Raw genomic sequence first — 26,226 nt, 5'->3', positions numbered from 1 at the left:
GTGGCATAGGTACAAGCCGTGATGGGTAGTGACGAGTAAAGCTACATTCAAATAGCCACCTCTGGTCTTTCGGCGGCTCCCTTCTGTTCAAACAAACCCAATGGGATTATCGCCCAGCGCCGTAATTCCATGTGTACAGATTAGCCGCAGCACTAACACTCTGGTATCTGGAATGAGCCCTGTGTGTGGCTATGCATTTGAATAGGGACTAATGCTATTATACTGTAGAGGCGTGCATGAATAAACATAGACTCATAACGCCGCGGCTGCTATCGAAAATCAAATCACCCTTTGAATGGTCGCTATTAGGAAAAGCCCGAAGGCGGCGGCGGCACGACGTCCTCTGCAGAGCCTGTCCCTTAGAGAATGTCTCCATGTGGTTTGAGGACGTGCTAACCCCAGAGTTCACGGGATTCTTGTATTAGTTCATGCCATTCAAAATTCTCTCTGTCGCAATAATAACTGCGTAGCATTATTGCTCAGTCAGGTGATAAACGTATGTGCAGCTTCATCACAAGACAGAGAAGGCTAGCTCCGACGAAGCATGTTCCTAAAAAGGGCATAAGGGCGGGATCTTCGCTGTAGACTCGGCCCTTGCGTGACGTGTAGCGTCCAATGCTAACTGTCCGACCCTCATTAAGTACGAGATATCAAAAATTCTTCTTACGAAAACCAGCCTGGTCCCCGTAGCTAACCCAGCGTTATCACAGGAGGAACATCTAGCTCTAGATAGTTCCAAATAAATTGGGACCAGGCGTTAAAGTTGTTTTCAATGTGTCTAAAGCCCAATGCTTTTGAATGGGAGACTAGCGGCGATATGGCGGCCCCTTAGGGTTGTGACCAAAAAGCAGAGCAGCCAGCGGCCATTGTACTTGAGCTAATGCATAGCAAAGTGAATCAAGTGAAGAAGCCAAATAATACAGATAAACAAATTAATGACATTTGAAAGAGGAAAAAAAATACTTTGTGGGCATAAACATAGGCCACCATGTAATAATAAAAGAATTCCGCTCGTAGAAATGCTACTAGGAAAAGCCAAAATTGTCTCTTCAATTCCCTGGGCCCGATAAAGTTAGCGTAGCTAAACGGCACATGTCCAGTGTTTACTTATTGTAGTCGTTTCACTACTTCTAAATCCGTGAATAGTCACTCTTATTTTGCGCCCAAGAAAAGCTAACAGTAGCAACATTATTTTTGCCATTAAAACATACAGCACCATGACCACTGTTATACTCAAATGTTTTGTAGGTACAGCACAATTACTGTTATCACTGACTGTATGTGCAGCTTCACAAGACAGAGAAGGCTAGCTCTACGCCACAGGACTAGCATCAAACAGTGCGGTCTCCTTGTGCGAAACATGAACATGAACGTTGGGTTTAGTTTTATCCGAAGTAAAGTGGTGATTGTATAAGCCTATAGATACAGACGGCATCGCGCCATAGAAGGGGGCGTGGCTTCACCGAGGGGGGGAACAGAATCTTTTGGGAAACACAATTTTTCACTCTTTTTAGCCGTTTTCTGGCAAAATATAAACGTATTTATTATTATTATTACTATGCTTGACTGGTATGTTTTTAATGGTTTGAATCATTTGTGTATTACCAAACCGAAATAAACCGAAATGTATCACATACAAATAAAGTCAAGTCTAAATCGGGCCCATGTGGATGTTTGTTCACAGCAGATTGTTCAGTAGAAGCGGAAAAAAACGGCAGACGAAAGGTAGCGCTAGCATTAGCACTATGCTAACATGAAGCATCATGTTAACATTCTTATTTATGGAATTATGGGCTGTTGAACCACTTTGCTCCTCTCCATGTCTTTGTATCTTTATTTAGTAGAAAACTCTATTCATAATTCAGTGTTTGTTAAAGTCGTTTTTTAATAATTAGAGAAAGTTTAGTTTTTTTTCCAAATTGTTCCCCCCCTAACAGGTTATTACTGTACAGTATTTCCAAATCTGTGTCACTCTGCATTAATACTTGGCATTCTCCTTTGTGAAAAGATATTTGCTTCGTCTAATAATGAATAATAATGTCACATATGGTCACGTAAAGTTAGGTTTTCAGCATGAGGACGACTCACGTGGATCACATACCCAGCACTCACGGCACAATCGCAAATAACAATGGAGGAGGAGAGAGATGGAAATCTGCCACTGATGTGAGTTTGAGCCAGCATTGTTATTGTTGAAATGCAGAAGTGAGTCTTGTCATTTGTATGTTGAGGCGGTGGAGGTGTCGTCGTTAATCGTTGAATGTAACTCATAAAGTAACTTGCAACTTAAATGAGTTACTTTTAAAAACAAGTCATCAGTGAAGCTACTTTTAAAGAAGTAATCAGAGGTCGGCAAACAGATTATTCCTTACTTATTATTACTTTTGGGGAAGTCAATGGCAAAGCAAGTAAGGCTGAATAAAACGAAGGTGTGAGAACAAACACATTGTAGACAGAGCTGCAAAATTCATGAGCAGAGATGTGTAACGTGAGCTGAATCTCATGCAGAGGAGAGGATTTTTGACCAAAACAAAAAAACAGCTTCTATCTATCATTTATCACGATATTTTCTGAGGCAATATATCATCCTATAAAAAAAAAACATTTTGTGACAGGCACATTCTCTAGACTGTTCATATTTCTGACCTGAATACTCAATCTTCGCCGCGGCAGCAGAAACAGCAGCCTCCTCAGCCTGCTTCCAGTCAAAGCGCTGAAGTCTACCCATTTTCTTCCCGGTGTCTGTTTTGGCTTCTGGGTCTCTCCGTGGTGCGCGAGGAGCAGAAGGCGCTTTGATTGTGTTGGAGCCGTGAAAGTTGTCGCCACAGTGAGTGCGCAGCAGTGAGAGCTAACACTGACCTCCGCTTCCAAGTCACAAAAATCCTCTTTATCTGAACCCAAGCACCCCAGAATGACTCTTACATCACCCGTATCCAAACACACAGGCAGGGCAAAGCAAAGCATCTCTTCCAGTGTGCAAAGGCGGATTAGGGTTGTACGAAAGGGAAGCCGTCTGACCAGGTGTAGGAGTGGCACGAAGGTTATTTACCTCTCTTCACGTGGAAGTATCGCCAGACTCTGAATGATCGATGCTCTGAATACTATATTGACTGTTCGAATGTCTCCAGGCCTGTATTACGGTAATGAACTTCTTCCACTTAAGACATCCAGACTGTGCTCCGTCTCTCCAGTCACATTTCCCCCGGACGTCTTTGGTATTTCCCCAACAACAACAAAGATACTGGCCAAAAAGTGAGACAAATGGGGGAAAACGATGCAAGAAAAAATTCACTTTCTCCCATTTCTCCACCATTACTTTAACAAATGCTGAATTATGATTTTTTTTTTTGTGGTTCAACAGCCCATAAATACTGATAAAAGAAACAGACAATGCCAACCAGGAATCTACAGAGCCTCTCGAAAGTATTCATACACCTTGGACTTTTGCACATTTTGTCATGTTTACAGCCCTAAACATAAAGATTTTATTTTGATTTTTTTACTGAACGTTCCCACACAAGTAACCGACAACTGTGAAGTGAAAGCAAAATGATACATGATTCCGTTATTTTTCAAAAAACAGAATAGTGAAAAGTGGGGCGTGCATAAGTATTCATACAGCATTTTCTGAGTGCATTAAATTGCCTTTAGAACATTCCTAATGACTCCAGAATGTTCACACCTTGGCCTAACCATTAAATAGAGGCCACCTGTGTGTAAACTACTCTCAGTTTAATTTCAGCTGTTCTTTTAGGCCCTCAGAGCTATGATCGGAGTGTATTGGTCACTAAACAACATCATGAAGGTCAAGGAGCACCAGAGGTCAGGGATAAAGTTATGGAGAAGTTTAAAGCAGCAGACTTTCTGTTGTTGCAGTAAAAGGGGGTCCCACAAAGTATTCATGCATGCTGTATGAATACTTATGCACGCCCCACTTTTCACTTTTCTATTTTATGAAAAATAAAAAAATCATGTATCATTTTGCTTTCACTTCACTATGACAAAATGTGCAAAAGTTCAAGGTGTATGAATACTTTCGAGAGGCACTGTACATTAGCTTCATGCTACACATGCTAACATTAGCTACATGTGCGTTTTTTGCTACGACCAAACAATTTGCTGTGAAAAAAACATCCATAGGCACCCCATTTAGTTTATAGTCCGCCAGAAAACGGCTAAAAGGAGCGAACAGTTGGCTCATTGAACGTTGTGGCTATGCTAGTTCCTCTGAGTTGAAGTTGTGGGCACCAGTACTTCCTGTCTGTATTAATTTCCAGTCAGTGTTTATAAAGGTCGAAGAGTTTGCCTTCAAGCGGAAGGCTCGCATTATAGGGATATTTCAGGATGTTTGACATAGGGCCTCAGTTCCTAGTTATCCAGAGTGTTGCTGATTTTCTTCAGTTTTGTGGCGCTAGGCTAATGCAAGGCTAGCACATTTCTACGATATCAGCTAGCCTGCATTAAAAACAGTCTGACCCGCTCTACAGAGCACCGGAGGCAAATCACTTATAACACCAGAATAACCATATAAATGTTTGTGTCCATAGAATAATTTTAACCCTTTTGCATTTAAAATACCTTATATTTGAGCAGCATCAGCTTCGTGGTTGTAAAAGCTCCCCAAAAAATATTCTATCGATACAGACATTTATATGGTTAGTCTGGTGTTATAAGTGATTTGCCTCAGGTGCTCTGTGGAGCGGGTCACACTGTTTTTAATGCAGGCTAGCTGATACCATATAAATGCGCTAGCCTAGCACAAGCCTAGCGCCACAAAACTCTTCAAATATAACTGCATGAATTACAAAAAATATATATCTCCAGGTATCAGCAACACTCTGGATATCTAGGAAATGAGGCCCTATGTCAAAAATCCTGAAATATCCCTTTAATTTCATGCATTATAAAATTTGAAATAGCGCCGCGAATGCAAATGAACTAACCTGCATGAAAACAATCGTCTTGTCTATGCTTTAAACCTTTTATACAAAGTGTTTTGCTTCAAGACAAACCATCCATCCTTTATGAACACATGTGTCTCCTCTGAACTCATTACATCAAGTTTTTAACACACAGTAAGTATCATCTACCAGGAACTCACTGTCCACCAGGTAATCTTTCTGAGCTAAGTGAAGACAGACAGGAAGAGCTCACAACCTCATCACGCTAAAACTTCGGAACCAGTTGGCTTTTCCCTCAGACATTGTGTGACCCGCAGTTGCGTTGATACGAAGCCTGACCGTTCTCTGTGTTTTCCGATGCGTGTAAACTCACTGTTGTCGGAGTCATCGCTCTTTGGAGGGGTGTGTCCGGTGTAGCCCACTGCGATCCGCACCGTTCTCTCGGGGTTTCTTATTTTCTTCAGTCCTGGAACGAAACACGTGACAACAATCAATCGACTTCAGCAGCTTCTCTTAAAAACTCATTCTAACTGAATCGCAATCTCGAAAGTGGTCGATTCATGGCCACTGTTTGTGCCATAGTTTGTTATTGTTTTGGTTAGATTTGGGAGAGACATTTTCGCCTTTGGTGACGACTATAGGGCAGGGCTGAATCAATTCCGAGGGCTTTGGACCAGATAATAGTGATTTGTTTCCATTTCTATTGCCTCTTGTAACGTTTAAGGCGAGACACTGCAGGTGAATAGGGAAAAAATGTATATTCACAGATATCAATTTGAAGCTTTTGCTGTAGATCACTGGCATGAATGTGAGAACAAAATACATGGCAAGTTTTCTGTCATTTTATCTTTTCATATAAGAACAAGGTGTTTTATGCCTAAAAATGCCCCAAATTTCCCATCTTTTTGGCGACAAAATCTGAATAATGGATAGAGCTACATTCAAATTTATGGCTTCATTTTATTGATGAATGAGTTACCAAGACTTTTCTTCTTTGGTTTTAAAATAAGCTGTTTTTTAGTGGAAAAATTTGTAAAAAATAAATTTTCGCCTTATTTTTTGACATTCAAAACTCAATAAATGGGGCTTAGGGATTAAATAATAAAAAATCCCTCTGAAAAAATCTTCCAAATATTGTTCAGTCCAAGGCTGGAAAATCTGAAGTCTTTAGGTCCGACTGACGTGGACATAGTGTCGCCACAATGACAGAAAAATGTGTTTTGAGAAAAAGGCCCTTGAAATTGTGTTCTCCCATATAAGTCTATGGGGGAAAATTGAATCAGCGCAATATTTAAACATGTTTTTGTGAAGATTAGGCATATTTTCTGTTTCCGGGTGAAAGCTTGTATGTTCAGAGACCAATTTGGCCCAAAACCTGAAAACTGAAAAAATTGAGTTTTGCCTGTAGTGTCTCCACTTAAAGTGTTGAATAATGTTGTATGTGTGTAATGGATTATGACAAAATGCCTGAAGAAAACCTGTGGCAGTAACATTTTGTATTAAATGCGGATTATGTAAGATCTTTTGTAAATATTTCCCCCCAAAATGACCGATCTGTGTCCCAGGATAAACCTTTTCAGATCAAATGCTACTTTAACAGAAAACAATGGCGATGTTGATTCATTCACAATCACTTTTTGTTATTGGTTTTTCCAAGACGATCATCCAATCAGAGAGCAGAATGAGCCCCGCACTCGGGTTGCCAGATCTTGTGGCTAGAACTTTGACTTACTTCTACAACCCCAGCTCCTGTCCACAAATTCTAGCCTCCAGTGGTTGAGGCTCAGTTTGGAGGTTCTTAGCTTTCAAATGTTCACATAGAGACAAAAAGCATTCAGGAAGCTTCAGCGCAAATTCCACCTGGAAGACGTTGTACCTGCAGCATTCATTCATCGCCTCATCAACAGCAACCTTCACTAATCATCCAATCACAGCCCCAGCTCAAGCCACGCCTTCACGTCAGCCAATAGATACAGACGGCGTCTCTGGAATCGCCCATATATGGTCATGTTTGAAAACAGTTAAGGGGGAAAACAATTTAGAGAAAAATCTAAACTTTCTCTAATTATTCAAAACTACTTTAACAAATGCTGAATTATGAATATAGTTTTCTACTAAATAAAGATACAAAGACATAAAGAGGAGCAAAGTGGTTCAACAGAGAATGCTAACCAAGAATCTACATTAGCTTCATGCTACATATGCTAATGTTAGCTACAAGTGCGGTTTTTGCTACAACCAAACAATTTACTGTGAAAAAACAGCCCATAAATACATTAAAAAAAACGGAGAATGCTAACATGATGCTACATGTTAGCTAGCGCCAGCTACAACTGCCGTTTTTTTCGCTTCTACTGAACAATCTGCTGTGAATAAACATCCATATGGACCCGATTTAGACGTGACTTTATTTGTATTTGATAAATAAGTTTTTATTTCACTAGAAAATGAATAGAGTGAAAAAACGTGTTTCCTTGAAGTAGTTCGAAATCCGCGCAGTAATCTTCACTTCACTGTGCGGATGCCAAATTACTCCTGGTATTATTACGCCTTACAATATAGTTCCCCCTTTTATCCGCTTAGAAAATCCACATTGTTTAATTTTGTGTAATTATACTTTGTAGTGGAACACTTCACGTAACTATATTTAAATAGGGAAAACGAGGAAGAGCTTGGTAGCTTCTATCTTGACCTGTTTTGGAGCTATAGAGGAGAGGGGGAGAGGCTAAATGCTAACGCCGTCTGCGCTGTGTTTACGTAACTGAAGGCACGGAGGAAGATCAAACAGGTCCTAAAGAACTCGTCAAAGCTAAGGTAAGAACATATCCCAGTATGTAAAAACGGTGGCCTGTTCCTTTAAAGATTCTATTTTCCCCCACGGCAAGGCCACGCCCCCTTCAATGACGCGACGCCGTCTGTATCTATCATCGCAGCTGCTTATTCCTGCTTCAGCCGTTCATCATCCAGGATCCCCTTCAGTCCCCGGTCAAATCCCTCGGCCATTTCCCGGCCGCGCTGTGACCCTCCTCCGCCCCTCCTCCGCCTGGCCTGAAGGAAGGGCTGAAAGGAGGGCTGCAGTCACAGTGCAGCTTTTAAGACCCCACAGATTTACCAACTGTGACCATCCGAATAACGATTCCGATCGGATTGCAGTCAGTCCCGCGGCCCCGGCAGCCCCGGCAGTGCTTGTTCTTTGTTTTGGGTGCCGCTCTCCCCGTCTCTGTGTCACTCTGTGTCTCGTGTGTCCTCCTCTCAATCGATCCGCCCGCCGCTCCTCCTCCTCCTCCTCCTCCTCCTCCTCCGTCGCTGGGCCCAGGCGAGCTGGTACCCGGCTTGGGTTTCTCTCATCATTTCTGTTTCCCTGACCACTGTTGCTACGAGACGACGCTGGAGACGAGGTGCTGCTCCTGCCAGCCACACGCCAGCCAGACCCGCCACAGTCTCGCGTATACAGTGAAGGACAACACAGCGGCTCTCTGTCGAAAAGCTGCTGGGAACGCGCGGGATTCTTGTGTTAGTTTATCAATAATCCGGTCTTTATTTACAATCTGAAAATTCAATTCAAAAGGGTAGAACCGTTTCCTTTACTCAACGTCGATTAAGGATATTGGGTCATTGGCTCGTTTCCCCATGTCGCTAGGCTAAAGCTAAAGTTGTGAGCGCTAGTTCTTCCCGCCCTTATTCATTTCTGAAGGGGATTCGCTCAGACTCATTGGAACAACATATTTTGTAACGATTACAGAGGGTTACTGCTGGAAAAACTTGATGTGGGATGTAAATAATTCAGCAGAGCACTGAGTATTGTGCTTAGAAAGATCGGGGCGTTTTGTTCTTGAAGCTGAATGCTAGTTTAATTTGATACTATTTCCATTTTCCAAAGAGGAAAACTTTTCATTCAGTGGTCCATGTTGAGACTATTAGCTAGTTTCGTCGCTTCATAGTTTTAAGGTAAAAGGAAGGTCTTTTCCTTTGGGGAGACAGCAGCGGCTAAAGACAGGACAGCTATACACATGCAAGTGCCGATGCTACATATCTATAGGTCCCAGTTTTCTCCAAACTAGCTTTCATCTCCGCTTCAGTAGCTCCTCCAGACTCCGAACTTTTCAGTCTTTTCATAATTTTGAAGGTTTTTGAAGTGTGTTTTATTTTATATCTAATGCTGTGTTCCACTTAGGTTTGAAGTAGGGCTGGGCACCACAACTTTAACGATTCCTGCTTTTCGGGACCGGTGCCTTAACGGTACTTTTTTCGATACCTATGTTACTTTAATTGAGTTAAAATAATGTGTATAAAAAGTATTGTTCAGGAAACAAACAAACAGCACATCAGAAAACAGGCCGCAGCAGCGTCACCTGTAACTTCATGTTTTGAGCAGAATTCCCAATAAAGCCGTGATAAAAAGAGAGAAAGGACATTATTACCTCCTGAGCTGAAGGAACAGACCAGATCCACATCAGGCACCGTTTTCTTTCAGATAAACTTTTCTAAACACACTGGGCTGTTCGACAAAGTGAAAGCTCCTCACACGTCAAAGATCTGTTACATAGTGAGAGCGCTCACTCTGTCACTAACAATGTACAAACTGTTCCAAAAATGGCTAATGCAGAGTGAGCGCTCACCTCATTGCGGATGATTTATTGACGGTTGGAGAGAAAAAATACAGAAAATTAGCGCCGAAAAAAAATGTGGTTTTCGTTTAACGGTACCCAACCCTAGATAGAAGTCAGAAAATCCAACCTGGATCAAACGTTCACTGCAACAGGGCAGTTGTGACGGGGCGCCAGTAGTTGCCTCGTCACTCTCGGTCCCCGCGCGCCTCTTCCTCTCCCCTCTCCTGGGAGAGTGCTGGCGCTGGGAGCGCTCGGGCGCGCTCTCGCTCCAAGACTGGTTCCCGCAGCCCGCGCATGCATCCCGCGGTCATGCGTCATACAAACTGTCCCTCCGTAAAACACTGGTTTTCCCGGCTGTAGCGCACGAGGGTGCACACTCGTGCCTACATGCCACATCATTTTCTCACCTGCTCCTGCTGTCCCGTCAGTCCGGTCGCCGCGGGTAGTGTGGCCAAACAGAGGCACTTCCTGGGCCGCGTCATGTAGCCCGTGGTGGCGCGCTGGGGCCAACCACGTGACCCGGGCTGGTCCATTTTGGTTGTTTGTAATGGTTTTGTGATTTCTTGTGTTTGTATGTGAGTTTCTGTTGGCCTTTGTAAAGAACGTTATTTTCATTAGAGTGGTGTGAATATTTTGTGTTATTTTCTTTGTTTTTGTGTCTCCCTGTGTAATTGTTTAATAACCCCCTCCAATTAGTGTTGGTCTGCCCGGAGGAGGGGCTGGGGGTATTAAAGGGGAGCATTTGGGCTCTGTTCTTAGTTGGAGTCTGGAGCTGGCTGTGACCTGAGGCCTTGAATTTGTAAGATTTGGTTTCTTTTTGTAAATATTTCTTTTCCTTGCTGCACTGAAAATAAAAAGGGTGGATCTAAAGTTTCGGCCTTGCCATCATTTTTCCTGTGGGAGTACGAACCCGTGACATTTGGTGGCAGTGGTGGGATGGCTGGTCGAAAGAAACGCCGATCCATGCAGCGCAAGAGAGAAGAGGAGGAGGAAGAACTGGACTCCCTCAGAGCTGAGGCGGACGCCGCAGCCACGCAGCCTTTGGGTGAGCTCCTTGGTCTGATGAAAGACTTCATGGTGAGCCAGCAGAGCAGAGAGGAGGGGTTCATCGCGGAGTTGAAAGAACTCAGGGCGGCGTTGCCATCACCTCAGCCGGGCGGACGAGCGGGGGCCGCCGAGCAGGGAGCCGCTGCGTTTAACTTGGCAGCTATGGAGCCTCTGTCGTCACCAGAGGGTTTGTCCATAAGCCCGAGGGTGGGTTTGCCAACGCCTGCTCCACGACGGCTGCGCAGTTCACCGGTGGACTCTTCCAGAGTCCAGGAGAGCAGCCGAGAAGACCCCGGGCCAGGCGTCCGACCCTACGGAGACCCCAAGATCCCTCAGTATGTAGCAGGGGAGGATATTGAGAACTACCTCCTACGCTTCGAGCGCATCGCCAAGACGTGGGGATGGCCGGAGGGTGAGTGGGCCTGTCGCTTGGTGCCATTGCTCAGTGGAAAGGCGCTGGAGGCCTACACAGCGATGGACGAGGAGAGGGCCCATCTGTATCCGGACCTGAGGGCGGCGCTCCTGGCGAAGTTCGACATCTCACCGGAGACATATCGGCAGCAGTTCCGGCTCAGCATGGTGCCACCTGGAGAGAACCCGACCGAGACGTACCACCGCCTGAAGGGGCTCTACCGGCGTTGGATTCGTCCGGAGCAGCACACGAAGGAGCAGATCGGGGAACAGGTCATCCTGGAGCAGCTTCTACGGGTCCTTCCTGCCGAAATTCGCACCTGGGTGAAGGAGCACGAGCCGGCAGATGGGCTAGCTGCCGCTAAGCTAGCACTGCAGTACATCAACGCCCGGAAAGGAGGCCCAGCTACACACCCAGGCGGATCTAGTCGTCAGCCCTGGTCGCAGCCCAGACCAGCCGCTAGGACCAGCGAGCAGCCTGGGAACCTTGGCGCAGCATCCAATCAGCACGGTACCGGTAAGGATTTCATCTGTTTTTACTGTCAGCAGCCGGGCCACAAAGCGGCCCTCTGCCCCATCAGGAAAGCTAAACTTACTGGTGCCTGTTACATGCCCCGAGCTGAGGATGTGAGTGCTGTAGGGCGGCGGCAGCGGTTTAAAGACGTCATGATAAATGGACAGCCTGTGACCGCGCTTGTTGACTCTGGCAGCTTCCTGACCCTAGTTCGGAGGGATCTGGTGCCGACTGGGGGTGTGGATTTTAGCCGACAGGAAGACATTTTGTGTGTGCATGGGGACAAGCATTCTTACCCCACGACTGATCTGACTGTGGTGGTGGATGAACAGCCGTACCTTTTGACTGTCGGGGTGGTGGAGAAATTGCCTGTTGCTGCCATTCTGGGGTGGGACCTACCGGTACTGCTGGATGTGCTATTGGAGGAGGGGGTCCGGGACAGTGACTGTGGCAAGATTTTGTCAGTTCCAGTGATCACTCGGGCTCAGGCTAGAGCTGGGGTGACGTCAGACTCATCAGATCCAGGACGCGGGACTAACATTGAATCCTGCCAAGTGTCAGTGGGCCAAGGAGGAAGCAAGCTACTTGGGCTACCGACTAGGACGTGGCGAGGTTCGGCCGCAGCTGGATAAGGTGGAGGCCATCCGCAGCTGCCCGCGCCCTCGGACCAAGAAGGAGGTGAGGTCCTTCCTGGGTCTTGCCGGCTGGTACAGGAGGTTTGTACCACAGTTCGCCACCATCGCTGCTCCCCTGACGGCTCTCACCGCGAAGGACCAGCGGAATCCTGTCACCTGGAGCGAGGACTGTGAGGCTGCCTTCAGTAATTTGAAGACTAGCCTGTGTACTTCCCCTGTGCTGAGGAGTCCTGACTTCGCCCAGAGGTTCCTGGTCCAGACTGACGCCTCTGCTGTGGGGTTGGGAGCTGTCCTGGCGCAAGGTGCTCCTGGGGAAGAGCGGCCAGTGATGTACCTGAGTCGTAAGCTGCTGCCCCGGGAGACCAGGTACTCCACTGTGGAGAAGGAGGGCCTGGCTATCAAGTGGGCCGTGGAGAGCCTTCGGTACTACCTGCTGGGGAGGGAGTTTGACCTGGAGACCGACCATCGTGCCCTAACCTGGATGAACTCCATGAAGGACCACAACAGCCGTCTCACCCGATGGTACCTCTCCCTTCAGCCGTTCCAGTTCCGGATCCGTCACCGGGCAGGCCAGCTCAACGTTGTGGCGGATTATCTCTCACGGTTGCCGCACATCGCCAACCTCGGGGAGGAGGGGGATAATGTGACGGGGCGCCAGTAGTTGCCTCGTCACTCTCGGTCCCCGCGCGCCTCTTCCTCTCCCCTCTCCTGGGAGAGTGCTGGCGCTGGGAGCGCTCGGGCGCGCTCTCGCTCCAAGACTGGTTCCCGCAGCCCGCGCATGCATCCCGCGGTCATGCGTCATACAAACTGTCCCTCCGTAAAACACTGGTTTTCCCGGCTGTAGCGCACGAGGGTGCACACTCGTGCCTACATGCCACATCATTTTCTCACCTGCTCCTGCTGTCCCGTCAGTCCGGTCGCCGCGGGTAGTGTGGCCAAACAGAGGCACTTCCTGGGCCGCGTCATGTAGCCCGTGGTGGCGCGCTGGGGCCAACCACGTGACCCGGGCTGGTCCATTTTGGTTGTTTGTAATGGTTTTGTGATTTCTTGTGTTTGTATGTGAGTTTCTGTTGGCCTTTGTAAAGAACGTTATTTTCATTAGAGTGGTGTGAATATTTTGTGTTATTTTCTTTGTTTTTGTGTCTCCCTGTGTAATTGTTTAATAACCCCCTCCAATTAGTGTTGGTCTGCCCGGAGGAGGGGCTGGGGGTATTAAAGGGGAGCATTTGGGCTCTGTTCTTAGTTGGAGTCTGGAGCTGGCTGTGACCTGAGGCCTTGAATTTGTAAGATTTGGTTTCTTTTTGTAAATATTTCTTTTCCTTGCTGCACTGAAAATAAAAAGGGTGGATCTAAAGTTTCGGCCTTGCCATCATTTTTCCTGTGGGAGTACGAACCCGTGACAGCAGTGAGCCATTTCACGTTGATATTTAACAAGTTCATTTGAGAAACATCTGATAACGTGCTTTATTGAAGCTGTACATGTGCTACATGTTGCGTAGGGTGGAAGCGCAGCCATCTTTAAATGCTCCTTGTCAGGTTAGGCGATTCTGCCCCAAGCTTCCACGTCAGAATTACGGAGTTCCAGTTGAAATTTCCAGGTTGGAGCTCAGAAATGTAACCTCTGAGATCAAGTAGAACAGAGCATAATTCCTGCCTGATTAGGAAAAACGGTAGGCTACTGTGATTTTCTTTTTGTACAGATTTTTTCACATATAAATAGCTTATTGAAAATCCCCTTTGTTAGTAACATATCAACACATTTAAACCAAAAATGTAACCCTAGCTCTATACTTTAGCTATTTGGATTTAGTCGCAATTTTGGCTACTTTTACGAAGAAAATATGTCATTTTCTATATGAAAGCATGAAATGTAGGACTGCGATTATTTTGGCGTAAACTTAAAGTAAACATTTGTACAAGGCTATTTGTGCTAATTCTGCTTTCTGATTGGACGAGACAAAGACAGATATTTATTAAATTTACAATGTACAAAACACTGCAGACCCTAACTTTAAAAACAAAGTAGGTTTTCATCCAAAATACATAATTGTCATGTCTTTTTTGCTCTATTTTAGTCTGTGTTCACTAGAAAACGATTAATCAATTACTGAAGTAGTTGACAACTATTTTAGTAATCGATTAGTTGCTTCAGCCCTAATGAAATGACACTTTTACCTCATATTCTTATCACTAATATTCAACAAAGTTTCAATGTGATATCTTTTGATGTAATATTTAGTCAGTGGTCATCTACCGGGGATTCGCTGTCCACCATGTTATCTTTAGAAAATATGAATTCAATTATTCTCCCTGTTCTTATTCATTTATTCATCTGAAATGAATAAGGACCGGAAGTATTGGCGCTCATGTTTGCATAATTTGCGTACAGAGAGAGAGTGCTACGGTCTCCCTGTCCTCACATTGGTCCAGGCGTGGTAAATAATTCCACAGTGAAAGCGATCCCAGAGGAGTGGAGGGGTTCTACTGCTGCCACTGTGTGTAGCCTATTACTGCAGCTTTATTTCAAATGATGGGGAAACACCGGACCCGGAATTCCAGCTACAGCACATTGCACGTCAATATCTAATTTTATCTCACTAAATTACAATAACAATAACCATACTTCACTTTAAACACTATAATTGCTACTAGATTGCATCATATAGCTTTCTAATTTAGCTTCAGAGTACTGTAAAGCTAGAAGATTAATTGCTATCAAATTGCAATTCCGAAAAACGGGCTATAGGTCACATTTGAAAGGCACCCTGAGCGCATGGCTACTTAATGCAAAAAAATCAATTGCAGCTGTTGGACTTGATTCTTCCAGAGTCTGCACTGAAAAGGTAAGTCTTTCCTTGGAATAATTATGTTCTGACCCTTCTCGGTGTGAGTATTTCTAAGCGTTAGGACGTTAGCATTAGCCGTGTTAGCATAGAGAGTGGGTAAGCCTATTTATTTATTTATTAAGAAATCAAGGTCAATCAAGGTTGTGACTGTACTATAGAGTTGGTATACGTTTGTTAAGTGGTGACGTCACAGCTCTACTTCCGGGTCCGCATATGTGCGAGAAACTACAAAAAAAAACTACAAAAAACTCTTTAATACAACAATCAATATTTCTGAAACTCAACAGAGAGTTACTGATCATACTTATTTATCGGGCCCATTAGCCAAAAATGCTGAACCTACTGCTATAAAAGTAATATTTACCAAAAATCGGTACATCCGGGTTAGTGGAGATAAATGCTAACGGCGCAGCAGCTACGCTAACCCCGGAAGTAGCAACTTTAGTAAATATTGCTTTTTTAGCAGTAGGTGCGGCATTTTTGACGAATGAGTCTGAGAAATAAGTCGGTTGAGTAACTCTCTGTTGAGTTTCAGAAATATTGATTTTTTTTTTAAGACTTTTTAATGGGTTTTTTCCCTCTCATTATTTGTCGTGACGTCACACTTAGCAAACGTACAGATACAAACGGAATATTTAGAATTGTCCAAAAACGATCATGTTCGAATCAGCCAGAGGGGAAACAAAGAAGAGAAAAAAATGAACTTTGTCCCATTTCTCCACCATTACTTTAGCAAATGCTGAATTATGAATATATCTTAATACTAAATAAAAATACAGACACATGGAGCGCAGCAAAGTGGTTCAGCAGCCTGTAAATACATAAAAAACGGACAATGCTAACCAGGAAGTAATGCTACCTTCACGCTACATATGCTAACGCCCCCTTGTATGTATTGCCGTCTGTACCTCTATCTCTTTCTCTCTCTCTCTGCTTAGGACGATGCCAAATGAATTGCAAACATCTGAGTAACAGTTGGTATTTGACCTTGTTTCTCCTCAGTGAAACGTGCGTGTCTTGGATGCACAGCGTTCTATGTATGAATGCATCTTCTGCTGATGTGCCCATGGGCCTCGCGTCTTATCTTCTGTGTTCACACGCAACGGGGGGCTCGACCCGCAACCCTCCCTTCACCCCCTCGCCTCCGGGTGAGAGAGACTGGTGCAGAACTCGGCATATCAGAGCGGGGCTGGGCTGCGCTGACGACTGACAAAACTCGGCTGATCAATATTTAAAGAAGGTAAGAATAGTTTGTGCACATGGTTTTCATGGTTTGTTGCTATGATGCACCGAGCGAAGAGGAGCTACTCACAGATGGAATATTTACAGGCCAAATGTAATGATGTACATGTTCTTGTTACGCACTGTATCCATGTCACCGAAGAGTTCCTGCTCTGACAGAAAGTACTGCCCCAGAGCAGGAGCTGAAACAGTCCCCGGTGCTCTGCTGTCCCAAAGTAGAACTCAAACAGCAGCAAGAACTGCAAAAGACTCTGGGAAAACGCCTTTAGCTCTGGTTTAGGTCAGTACATATCCTGAAGCACGACTAAACCAGGACTAAACCTGGACTAAACCTGGGCCTAAACCTGGGGCTAAACCTGGGGCTAAATCAGGACTAAACCAGGACTAAATTAGGGCTAAACAAGAGCTAAATTAAGGCTAAACCAGAGCTAAACCAGAGCTAAATCAGGGCTAAACCAGGGCTAAATCAGGGCTAAACCAGGGCTAAAATAGGGCTGAACCAGAGCTAAACCAGAGCTAAACTAAAGCTAAACCAGAGCTAAATTAAGGCTAAACCAGAGCTAAACCAGAGCTAAATCAGGGCTAAACCAGGGCTAAATTAGGGCTAAACCAGAGCTAAACCAGAGCTAAATCAGGGCTAAACCAGGGCTAAATTAGGGCTAAACCAGAGCTAAATTAAGGCTAAACCAGAGCTAAACCAGAGCTAAATTAAAGCTAAACCAGGGCTAAATTAGGGATAAACCAGAGCTAAACCAGAGCTAAATCAGGGCTAAACCAGGGCTAAATTAGGGCTAAACCAGAGCTAAATTAAGGCTAAACCAGAGCTAAACCAGAGCTAAATTAAAGCTAAACCAGGGCTAAACCAGAGCTAAACCAGAGCTAAACCAGAGCTAAATTAAAGCTACACCAGGGCTAACCCAGAGCTAAACTAGGACTAAACCAGAGCTAAACCAGGGCTAAATTAGGGCTAAACCAGGGCTAAACCAGAGCTAAACCAGGGCTAAACCAGGGCTAAACCAGAGCTAAACCAGGGCTAAACCAGGGCTAAACCAGGGCTAAACCAGAGCTAAACCAGGGCTAAACCAGAGCTAAACCAGGGCTAAACCAGAGCTAAACCAGGGCTAAACCAGGGCTAACCCAGAGCTAAACCAGGACTAAACCAGAGCTAAACCAGGGCTAAATTAGGGCTAAACCAGGGCTAAACCAGAGCTAAATCAGAGCTAAACCAGGGCTAAACCAGGGCTAAACCAGGGCTAAACCAGAGCTAAACCAGGGCTAAACCAGAGCTAAACCAGGGCTAAACCAGGGCTAACCCAGAGCTAAACCAGGACTAAATCAGAGCTAAACCAGGGCTAAATTAGGGCTAAACCAGGGCTAAACCAGAGCTAAACCAGGGCTAAACCAGGGCTAAACCAGAGCTAAACCAGGGCTTGACCAGAGCTAAACTAGGACTAAATCAGGGCTACACCAGGGCTAACCCAGAGCTAAACCAGGACTAAACCAGGACTAAACCAGAGCTAAACCAGGGCTAAACCAGGACTAAACCAGAGCTAAACCAGGGCTAAACCAGAGCTAAACCAGGACTAAATTAGGAGTAAATCACAGCTAAATCAGGGCTAAACCAAGACTAAACCAGTGCTAACACAGGACTAAATTAGGGCTAAATTAGGACTAAACCAGGGCTAACACAGGACTAAATTAGGGCTAAATTAGGACTAATCCAGTGCTAACACAGGACTAAACCAGGGCTAAACCTGCTTCAGTCTGACTCTGTGCACCAACAATGCCAGTCATTGTTTTATATGCACAGAAATGCGTGTGCCAATCAAACGTCCATTTACAGCACCATTATATGGCAATGCTTCCAACCCCATCTTATCTCAACCTACTTTGTAAAATAAGAAAAGAGCACGTTACAGTGATCTGCGTCAGAAAAGGTAAATGCTGTGATTTATAAAGCATATAGTTACTGTGTGTGAAGCTACAAACAAAAGTCGAAAAGCCCGTTTGAAATGCAGGGGATAAATGGAGCTTCATTCTTCAAAGGGACACGGCACAGAGCTGTTTTATTCGCCCAACTTCTGCTAAAATACTGAAGAAAAAAAAAATCATTTGCCCTTTAGAGAAATCCTGCTGTAAAGCCTGTCTGCAAATGCCACATCTGTGCGCACTTTAACGGCTAAAATGTAGAACGGTGATCCTGATCGGGGGGAAAAGTGAAACCAGGCCTCAAAACCAGCGTTGGCTGAAGAAGACAAAGGGCAAAACCAGTGCTAAATAAGTTTAAAAAAAATAAAATACAAAAAAATAAAGCATCAAGCAGGCCTATGCCAGGACTATGTCAAGAATTAAAGGAAGTGACTTGGGGTCAAATAAATGATTTTTTTTTCTCCCTAATTTTCTCAAATATTTTTGTCCAATGTTTACCCCATTTAACCAACTTCCCCCCTAATTTGTGCTAATTTTTGCCCTGAAATTCAACGGGAAGTGACTGGACCTAGCTTATTTCTCAGACTCATTAGCCAAAAATGCCACATCTACTGCCAAAAAAGTATTAATACTAGTACTAAAGTCGCCACTTCCGGGGTTAGCGTAGCTGCTGCGCCCTTAGCATTTTTCTCATTTTTCTCCGCTAATCCGCGCAGTCTTCACTTTACTGTGCGGATGCCAAATTACTCCTGGTATTACTACGCCTTACAATATAGTTCCCCCTTTTTGTGTAATTATACTTTGTAGTGGAACACTTCACGTAACCATATTTAAATAGGGAAAACGTGGAAGAGCTTGGTAGCTTCTATCTTGACCAGTTTTGGAGCTATAGTGGAGAGAGGGAGAGGCTAAATGCTAACGCCGTCTGCGCTGTGTTTACGTGATTGAAGGCACGGGTGAAGATCAGACAGGTCCTAAAGAACTCGTCAAAGCTAAGGTAAGAACATATCTCAGTATGTAAAAATGGTGGCCTATTCCTTTAACTTTAGGCTAATTGAGAGATTTAAAAAAACAACATCAACTTAAACTACTTAAAATATCATATTAAACATATTTATATCGGCTATCGACCGATCGGCCACGCCAACCCCCTCCATATCGGTATCGGACCCCAAAAATCTATCGGTCGACGAGTATAAATTAGTATATTTGGATTACAGCGTCATCTCGGTCGACTTATACAGATACAAAATACGTCCAAAAACATCAAAAAACGTCAAAATAAGCCTCACAAAGGCTCAGTTTTGTCTTTCACTTTACTCTGACATTAAAGGAGAAAACTAGCTAAAAATGTAACATTGAGAACTGTGTGACAAATCGACATTTTCACCTGCACAAATGCGGACTCAACCAGATCTAAACTAGGACCGAACAAACTCAAATTGGAGATGAAGTGAAGAAAAAACGAGTGCAAAAAACCTGAGACTAAACCAGGACTAAATGAGGTCTGAACTATTATACAGTTTATATGTTTGCAGAGCGGGGAAGCTCGTGCGGGTCTTCGATCAAACCTTCCAGCGAGGGAGATTTACTCTGACGTCAGAAAGAGATAGAGTTTGCATCGAGGCAAAGGAAAAAAAAAAAAAAACCTTTAGCCCTTAACTTTATTACAGCCACACTCACAGACGGAGAGAGAGAGGGGAAAGCCTCAGGCGCTGCAACTGAGTCAGTCCCGGGTTACTTCTTTTACAAATACACCTTGGCATTAAACAAAAAATATCCTAATAGCAATTTCTCTTTTGCGTAAGTTATGCGCTTGTGTTTAGAATAGCAATATGGCCAACTTGCCCACGGTGGGTCAAAACATTTCACTGGCCAGGGTTCCCGGAGGTCACTGGCAACTGCGCCGATCATTTGGCGAGGCCCCCCCGCCCCATTCCACCAAACAAAATTTCATCACTGCTCAAAGAAAATGAAACATGCAAAGCTTCATTACATTCCAGCATATTAAGCCTCTTTTAAAAACACTACAGCAGATACACTTCTAACTCACTGTGTCAGGAGAGTGTGATTTCAGCCCTGTTGTATTATTTAGAAGGCCTGACGCACCAGAAGCACATGGCTACTTAATATGCGCAAAGACAAGGACATGCTTTAGCTCCCGATCACAGCTGTTGGCCTCGATTCTACCACAGTTCTGACTCCGCTCAAAAGGCCACTGAGGCGCAGCAATCGTTACAAGAAATGTCTGTGATAATGATGTTTTTAGCAGATGCAGACTGAGCCTCCCAGGTGAGAGGAGAAGCTGCGAGCGGTGGTCACGGTAGCATTAGCATTAGCATTAGCGGTGCGTCGCCATTAGAGGTGAACGATTCCGCTTTTTTTGCTTCTGATACCGAGACTCGGGGTTTGAGTATCTGCCGATATCCGATATTAACCGATACCAAGAGGCTCTCTTAAAAGTGGATTTCTGTGAGTGAAAAGGTGAATGGTCTCTTTTCTCCATTGTCAGATCTATAGAGTCTTATCTTTTAGTGCAAACAGATCAATTATATTGATTAATCACTGGACTTATCTACACTAAATATCTATTAGGCTACATCAATAAACTGATCATTACATCATGTGCATTACAAATATGTTAGATCAGTTATTCTTTAACAGCATTTCATAAACACAAACACTAACTTTAGTTTATTAGGCTCACCTTTGACTAGTTGACATTACCATTAGCAGGCTGCTGCTGCTGCTGCTGCTGCTGCCCGTGGCATTTCGCACGGCGATCAAAAGAACTTCTCGATATAAGGGTATGTAAGGGCAGGCCCATATATTCACTTTGATTTACTTGGTGAAAGTTTTCAAACTCTGAGAGCCAAAAGAGGTATCGGTTTCTGATATCAGGAATTGATACCCGATACTGTATTTTTTTCCTGCATTGCCTCCGATATCAGCTTTGGACCGATGCATCCTTACATGCCTATTATTATTTATTTCTTATGGGAAATTGCCAGTGGGCCAAAGCCGATTGATTGGTGGGCCGAATCTGGCCCGCGGTCCGCCAATTGTATAGGCCTTCTATAGATGTATAAGTGTCAGAAGATGTCTGGGTGTCAGAATCATCTTGGGTCAATATGCTCAAGGGCTGGATTTGGCTCCTTGGCCTGATGTCGCCTCCTCCTGGACCACAAGATACAAGAGCGAAAAGAAGCATCTGAAGAAAGAAGCAAAACATCCTCAACTCTTCCCCTTCGTGCAAATGTACACAGCATAACTGTACAGTCTTATATTATAAGAGAAGTTAATCACAAAGACTACTTTTCCACATCTCGCACAGTCCATATTCGACACAGAACATAAACACTAAAGTATCTCCATTCCAGCAATGGCAGCTTTTTTCCATTCGATTGCAACCATTAAAAAAAGCTTATTTTGATTCCATTTCGATTCATTTGGCTCCACAAAAGGACTTCACAGCATGTGCTAGAGAGAAAGGAACCGGCCACAAGATACCATGGCTAAGATAATATTGCCATGGAGAAATCGGTCATCCGTTGAATTATTAATGAAGGGTGAGTAAGTGTAGATAGAATACCGCTGCTGTGGAACAAAACGCTCCTCGGGAGATGGCTCTGAGGTTGGATAGATTTGAACCTGCTGTAGAGGATGCGGGAATTTGCCGACTTAACGATATAAGAAGTTACACTCTCATAACCGTGTCAGAGGTTCACTCGGACTCATCACAGTTGTTTAGAAACCCCTACGAAGGGGAAATCTAACAAGAAGCTTATTTCAAGTTTGTATAAATGACAAATCCTCAGTCCCACTCAAGTCGATGCTGTGGGAGAGAGAAGGAGGGATGACGACATCGGGAGGAGGAGTGGACCGCAATATGGAAACTCCAGCGGAATCACACAAACTCTCCGAGACGCGATGGAAAACACGGATAAGATTCTTTATCACACTTTGATGGAACACCTCTTTTCTGTCGGGGGGAGTGCGGAGAAGAGCCCCGTCCTGTGGGGACCGTCCACTTCTCAGACGGTACTGGGACTGATGTTCACAGAGCGCTGCGACACATTTGGAAGTGTGCGTTACCTTATTTACAAAGCATTCTGTTGTTTTGGCAGGTATAAGAAGTGCACAACCACAAAACGGTTATCTCAGGCTATTCCCAGAACGCCGGGACTCAACAAGGTAGAAACACCGGACCGTACAAGCGTTGTTTCATTATTGTCCTCATCGTCTCGAGATGTTTTGCACCAAATATCAAGCAACTGTCACAAAGTCTGCATGGGTCCTAGCCAGGGCGGCAAAGTTTATCGATATCCAATCACAATGGAGGTTCTGACGACTGCAAAGACTTTTTTTTTTGTCTTCTGTCTCTGGTGTTTGAGTGATGGATGTTCACCAATCAGCAGGGGCGGACTGGGACTGAAAAACAGCCCTGGACTCTGACTAGCCTGGCCCAAAATAGCGTAATTGTGACACTTCCACAAATACATATTTTAACCTTAACATTAGCGAGTGCATTTTCCCCAATTCGGCTTTTTATTATTATTTTTCTGATTGGTATCATCAGCAAAAAGAACGGGAAAGGTGGTCGAAGAGGCAGAAGCAAAATCATTAATATAAATAATAAATAATAATGGTCCCAAAATTGAACCTTGTGGCACACCATACTCCACGGAATTCCTTTTAGATTCATGTTATTTTTTATACTGGGCTTTACCCAAATCTAAAAGCTTCTCGACTGGAGAGCAACAATGTAACGCCTCATTTGAAAGCTAAAACCTACAAAAGTGATGGAAACTTTTCGTCGCGTCGCCACATTTTTGTTGTTTTTTTAATCATTTTTTCTATCATTTTGTTTTTCTCACGTTTTTGTAGTTTTTTTTTTGTCCGTGTTTTTCTCACGTTTTTTGTTGACTTTTCATCCTCTTTTTCTGGCTATTTTGACGCTTTTCTTTGTAGCTTTTAGATTTGGGTAAAGCTCAGTTGAGGCGGGACCGGTGGCCCTTCTGTGCTCTTCCAGAATGGACATATGGCCAGTCCGCCCCTGCCGATCAGAACTGTCGAGATCTCAGGTACTCAAGGTCTGAGTTTCCATGAAGCAGATTCTGAAGTGTTTCGACCGACGCTCCGTGATTCCATCCCGGACTTATTTTAGTCACGTGGCTGTCCCCCGGTGGTACTCTCTAGATGTCGGTGGAAAGGAGCTGTCCACAGAAAACCAAATATTTTGGGTGTAATCTGAGCAATTATGTTGTTTGACAGTCTAAAGGTAATATGACTCCCTTCACTCGTTTTAGAAATGTATGTATTCGAATGCATGAAATGTAAAAATCGCAATATTTGTCCGAAAAATCTTCTTCTTTTTTCCGCTCCAAATCATGCAGCCCTAGAACACCTAATATTTCAAACAAATGTCAAAAGAAAAAACGCAATTATATCCAAGGATCAATGGGGCAAAGCTGGAACAAAGGAGTATGACCTTGTAATGAGGTCAAATCTAACTAGGGCTGTCACGACACTTACTACTACTACTATACTACTACTACTATATCCACTTATCCGACAGATAAACAATACATTTTTTAGCTCAATACTTATCGTATACTACTTATTCATTTTTTCCCCCCAAAGTAAGTAGTGCCTCATTGAATTTCCTGCTCAGTATGGGATATTTTAAGATGAAGTTAAAGCTTTAGAGTTAGATTCTGAGGTCTCCAAGGTCTTCATTTCGATAGTTTTCCCGTCCCGATATATCGAACTTTAGATTTCGTTAGGCCTAAATCCAACTCAAAATGAACAGTTGAGAAAAAGGAAACTGGTATCACTGTAAACCCTCTCAAAACTGACGCCCATATTAAATATTTTGGACGGCTAGCAGGCTTTTCTGAAACACCAGGTCCACGCCAACATTTATGCCAAATTTCTCATTTCCATCACAAAAGCCAATGATTTGGCCAAACAATGAAATTAATCCGCTCCACTCCACGGCGTTCTGGCCCCCGTCCTCCACATCAGCGCGAAACTCGGCCCTTTATTTAGAATTTATCACATGAGCGCAGGTGAAAGTTGGTAAAGGATTTCACGGCAGAGCTGAAGTCGGGACAGCGAGCGGAACCGAACCAGGACGGAAACTTCGGGAATCGGGACTAAAAACGAGCAGTCAATCCAAACTAACTTAGGACTTAGGACTTAGGACTCCATCCACTTATAAAACGCACATTCACCGGGCGCATCCGCGTGAAACAAAAACTGGCACAACGTCCGGCGCCTCCGTCAGCGCAAAGCGAACTAAAGGCCATATCGTTTTCCACTGTCGCCGTTGACGGCGCGTCCCTCTCTCAGATGGAACATTGTACTTTCATAAAAACAAATGTCCCGAAGGAAAAACTCGCACAAACGCTACATCTTCGAATCTATAATCGCGTCAGCTTATCCGAAGACACCGCGAAACCTGCCGATAACAAAAGGAATTTGCTCCGAGCTTGTAGTTAAAAGTATAGAAGGATTTAGGGCACCTAACACACAGAAAGAGGTGGTAATAATAGGATAATAAGACGCCGCGGACGGGATTTTGTCGCTCGCAAAGGATGTGGCACTTCCTAAATAATTGCAGCGTTTTTCTGTAGTCGCTCCAAAGCCGACGCGTCCTTTTACACATTCACTGTCGCCGTCCTCTAACTATCGAGCGCGGATAAACGCGTCCTGTTTTGCTACGTAATTTCTTTCCAAAACAGTCCCTCGCCTCGCGCGTGTCGGTCCCTTGCCCTCCATCGCATTCTGTGCGTACGCGCGCGTTTGTGTGTGTGTGGTGTTTTTTTGTTTTTTTTTCCTTTTTTGACGCCGTCCAAATTCTGCAACGCACGCTCTTCTTCTTCTTCTCTTGCAATGACCTTAAACTGACACACATGCCATCACACGGAGCCCGAGCGAGGCATCCGGCGATAACCTTCACAGCGATAATGATCACGTCTCACCCTCCACCTCCTCCTCCTCCTCCTCCTATTCCACCACCACCACCTCCTCCTCCTCCTCCGCGCACAAACACAAACAGCGTGCACCGACCCGCATCACTTTGTTTTCTCTCCTTTAAAAAAAAAAAAACAATAATACGTGTGGGGGCGGGCGCGCGTTTTGGCACAAGTCGTAATTACCCCCCCAAAAACGAGGCTAATTCGGGAGCGTAAAGAAAGGCGAGAGCGAGCACCCGCGAGAGGCGCAAAAACACGCACACACACACGCACTCTCGCACGAACGCGCATCTCACGCACGCAGAAAGCATCAGAATTCCTACAGCATCATCACCTTCATCTTTTTTTTTTTTTGGGGGGGGGGGGGGGGGGGGGGGGGATAAAGGAAATACGCCGACAGATCGTTTGGACAAAACAAAACAAAAAAAAGAAAGCCAGCGCGTAATGTTGTGACGCGCGACATCGGCTGAACGCGGCTAATTCCGCGCCATCCACCGCGCGTTTCGGGACAGGGAATTTGTTAAAGAGAAAGGGGGGGTGGGAAAAAAAAAAAAAAAAGAAAACGAGGAAATCCCGAACGGTTCCATGACTCCGGTTTTTTCTTTTTCTGTTTTTTTTTTCTGTTTTTTTTTTCCTTTACGCCGCCGCGATGTGCCGGACGTCGCCGTGCGTGCGCGAAGCGAAGCGAAATAAACACCCCGATATATCTGCTGCTCTGTCTTACCTTCCGGCTTGTTTTCGGCAGCCATTTCCCCACATCCCTCCTCCTCCACTCCTCTGCCTCCGCCTCCTCGAGTCGACCTAGCCGCTGTGATGGTGATGGTGGTGCTGCTGCTGCTGCTGCTGGAGGAGGTGGTGGTGGCGGACGGTGGTGGTGGTTGGTTGGTTGGTAGTTGGAGGAGAGTCGGGTTGAGGGGGGGTGGGGGGTGGGAGGGGGGGGGTTGTAGAGAGACGCGCGCGCGGAGAGGACAGCTCAAGGAGGAGGAGAGGAGGGGGGCGGGCCGCAGGAGCAGGTTTTTTTTTTTTTTTTTTTGGGGGGGGGGGGGGGGGGGCGAGTCTGCCGCGTTCCGGCCTCCCATTGGCGGGCGTCGGTGACTGGCAGGCCGCTCCG

At 44.9% G+C, this 26,226-nt stretch overlaps 1 protein-coding gene across 3 annotated transcripts in view; it reads right to left on the bottom strand.

Moving 5' to 3' along the window:
* Positions 1-25,969, bottom strand: part of LOC306982264 (calmodulin-binding transcription activator 1-like) — a 181,373-nt gene extending 155,404 nt beyond the window's left edge. For all 3 annotated transcript variants that reach the window (XM_079582132.1, XM_079582133.1, XM_079582134.1), the window contains exons 1-2: positions 25,840-25,969; positions 5,275-5,367 (exon numbers count right to left, since the gene is read on the bottom strand). In XM_079582132.1, the coding sequence (XP_079438258.1) occupies positions 5,275-5,367; positions 25,840-25,864 (118 nt within the window). In that variant the 5' untranslated portion in view covers positions 25,865-25,969. The remainder of the gene's footprint in view (positions 1-5,274; positions 5,368-25,839) is intronic.
* Between the last annotated feature and the right edge of the window lie 257 nt (positions 25,970-26,226).

Source organism: Gobius niger (genome assembly GCF_951799975.1).
Source record: "Gobius niger genome assembly, chromosome: 24".
NCBI lineage: Eukaryota > Metazoa > Chordata > Actinopteri > Gobiiformes > Gobiidae > Gobius > Gobius niger.
The sequence above is the reverse complement of the archived record's forward strand: the minus strand, read 5'-3'. Positions and strand labels throughout refer to the sequence as shown.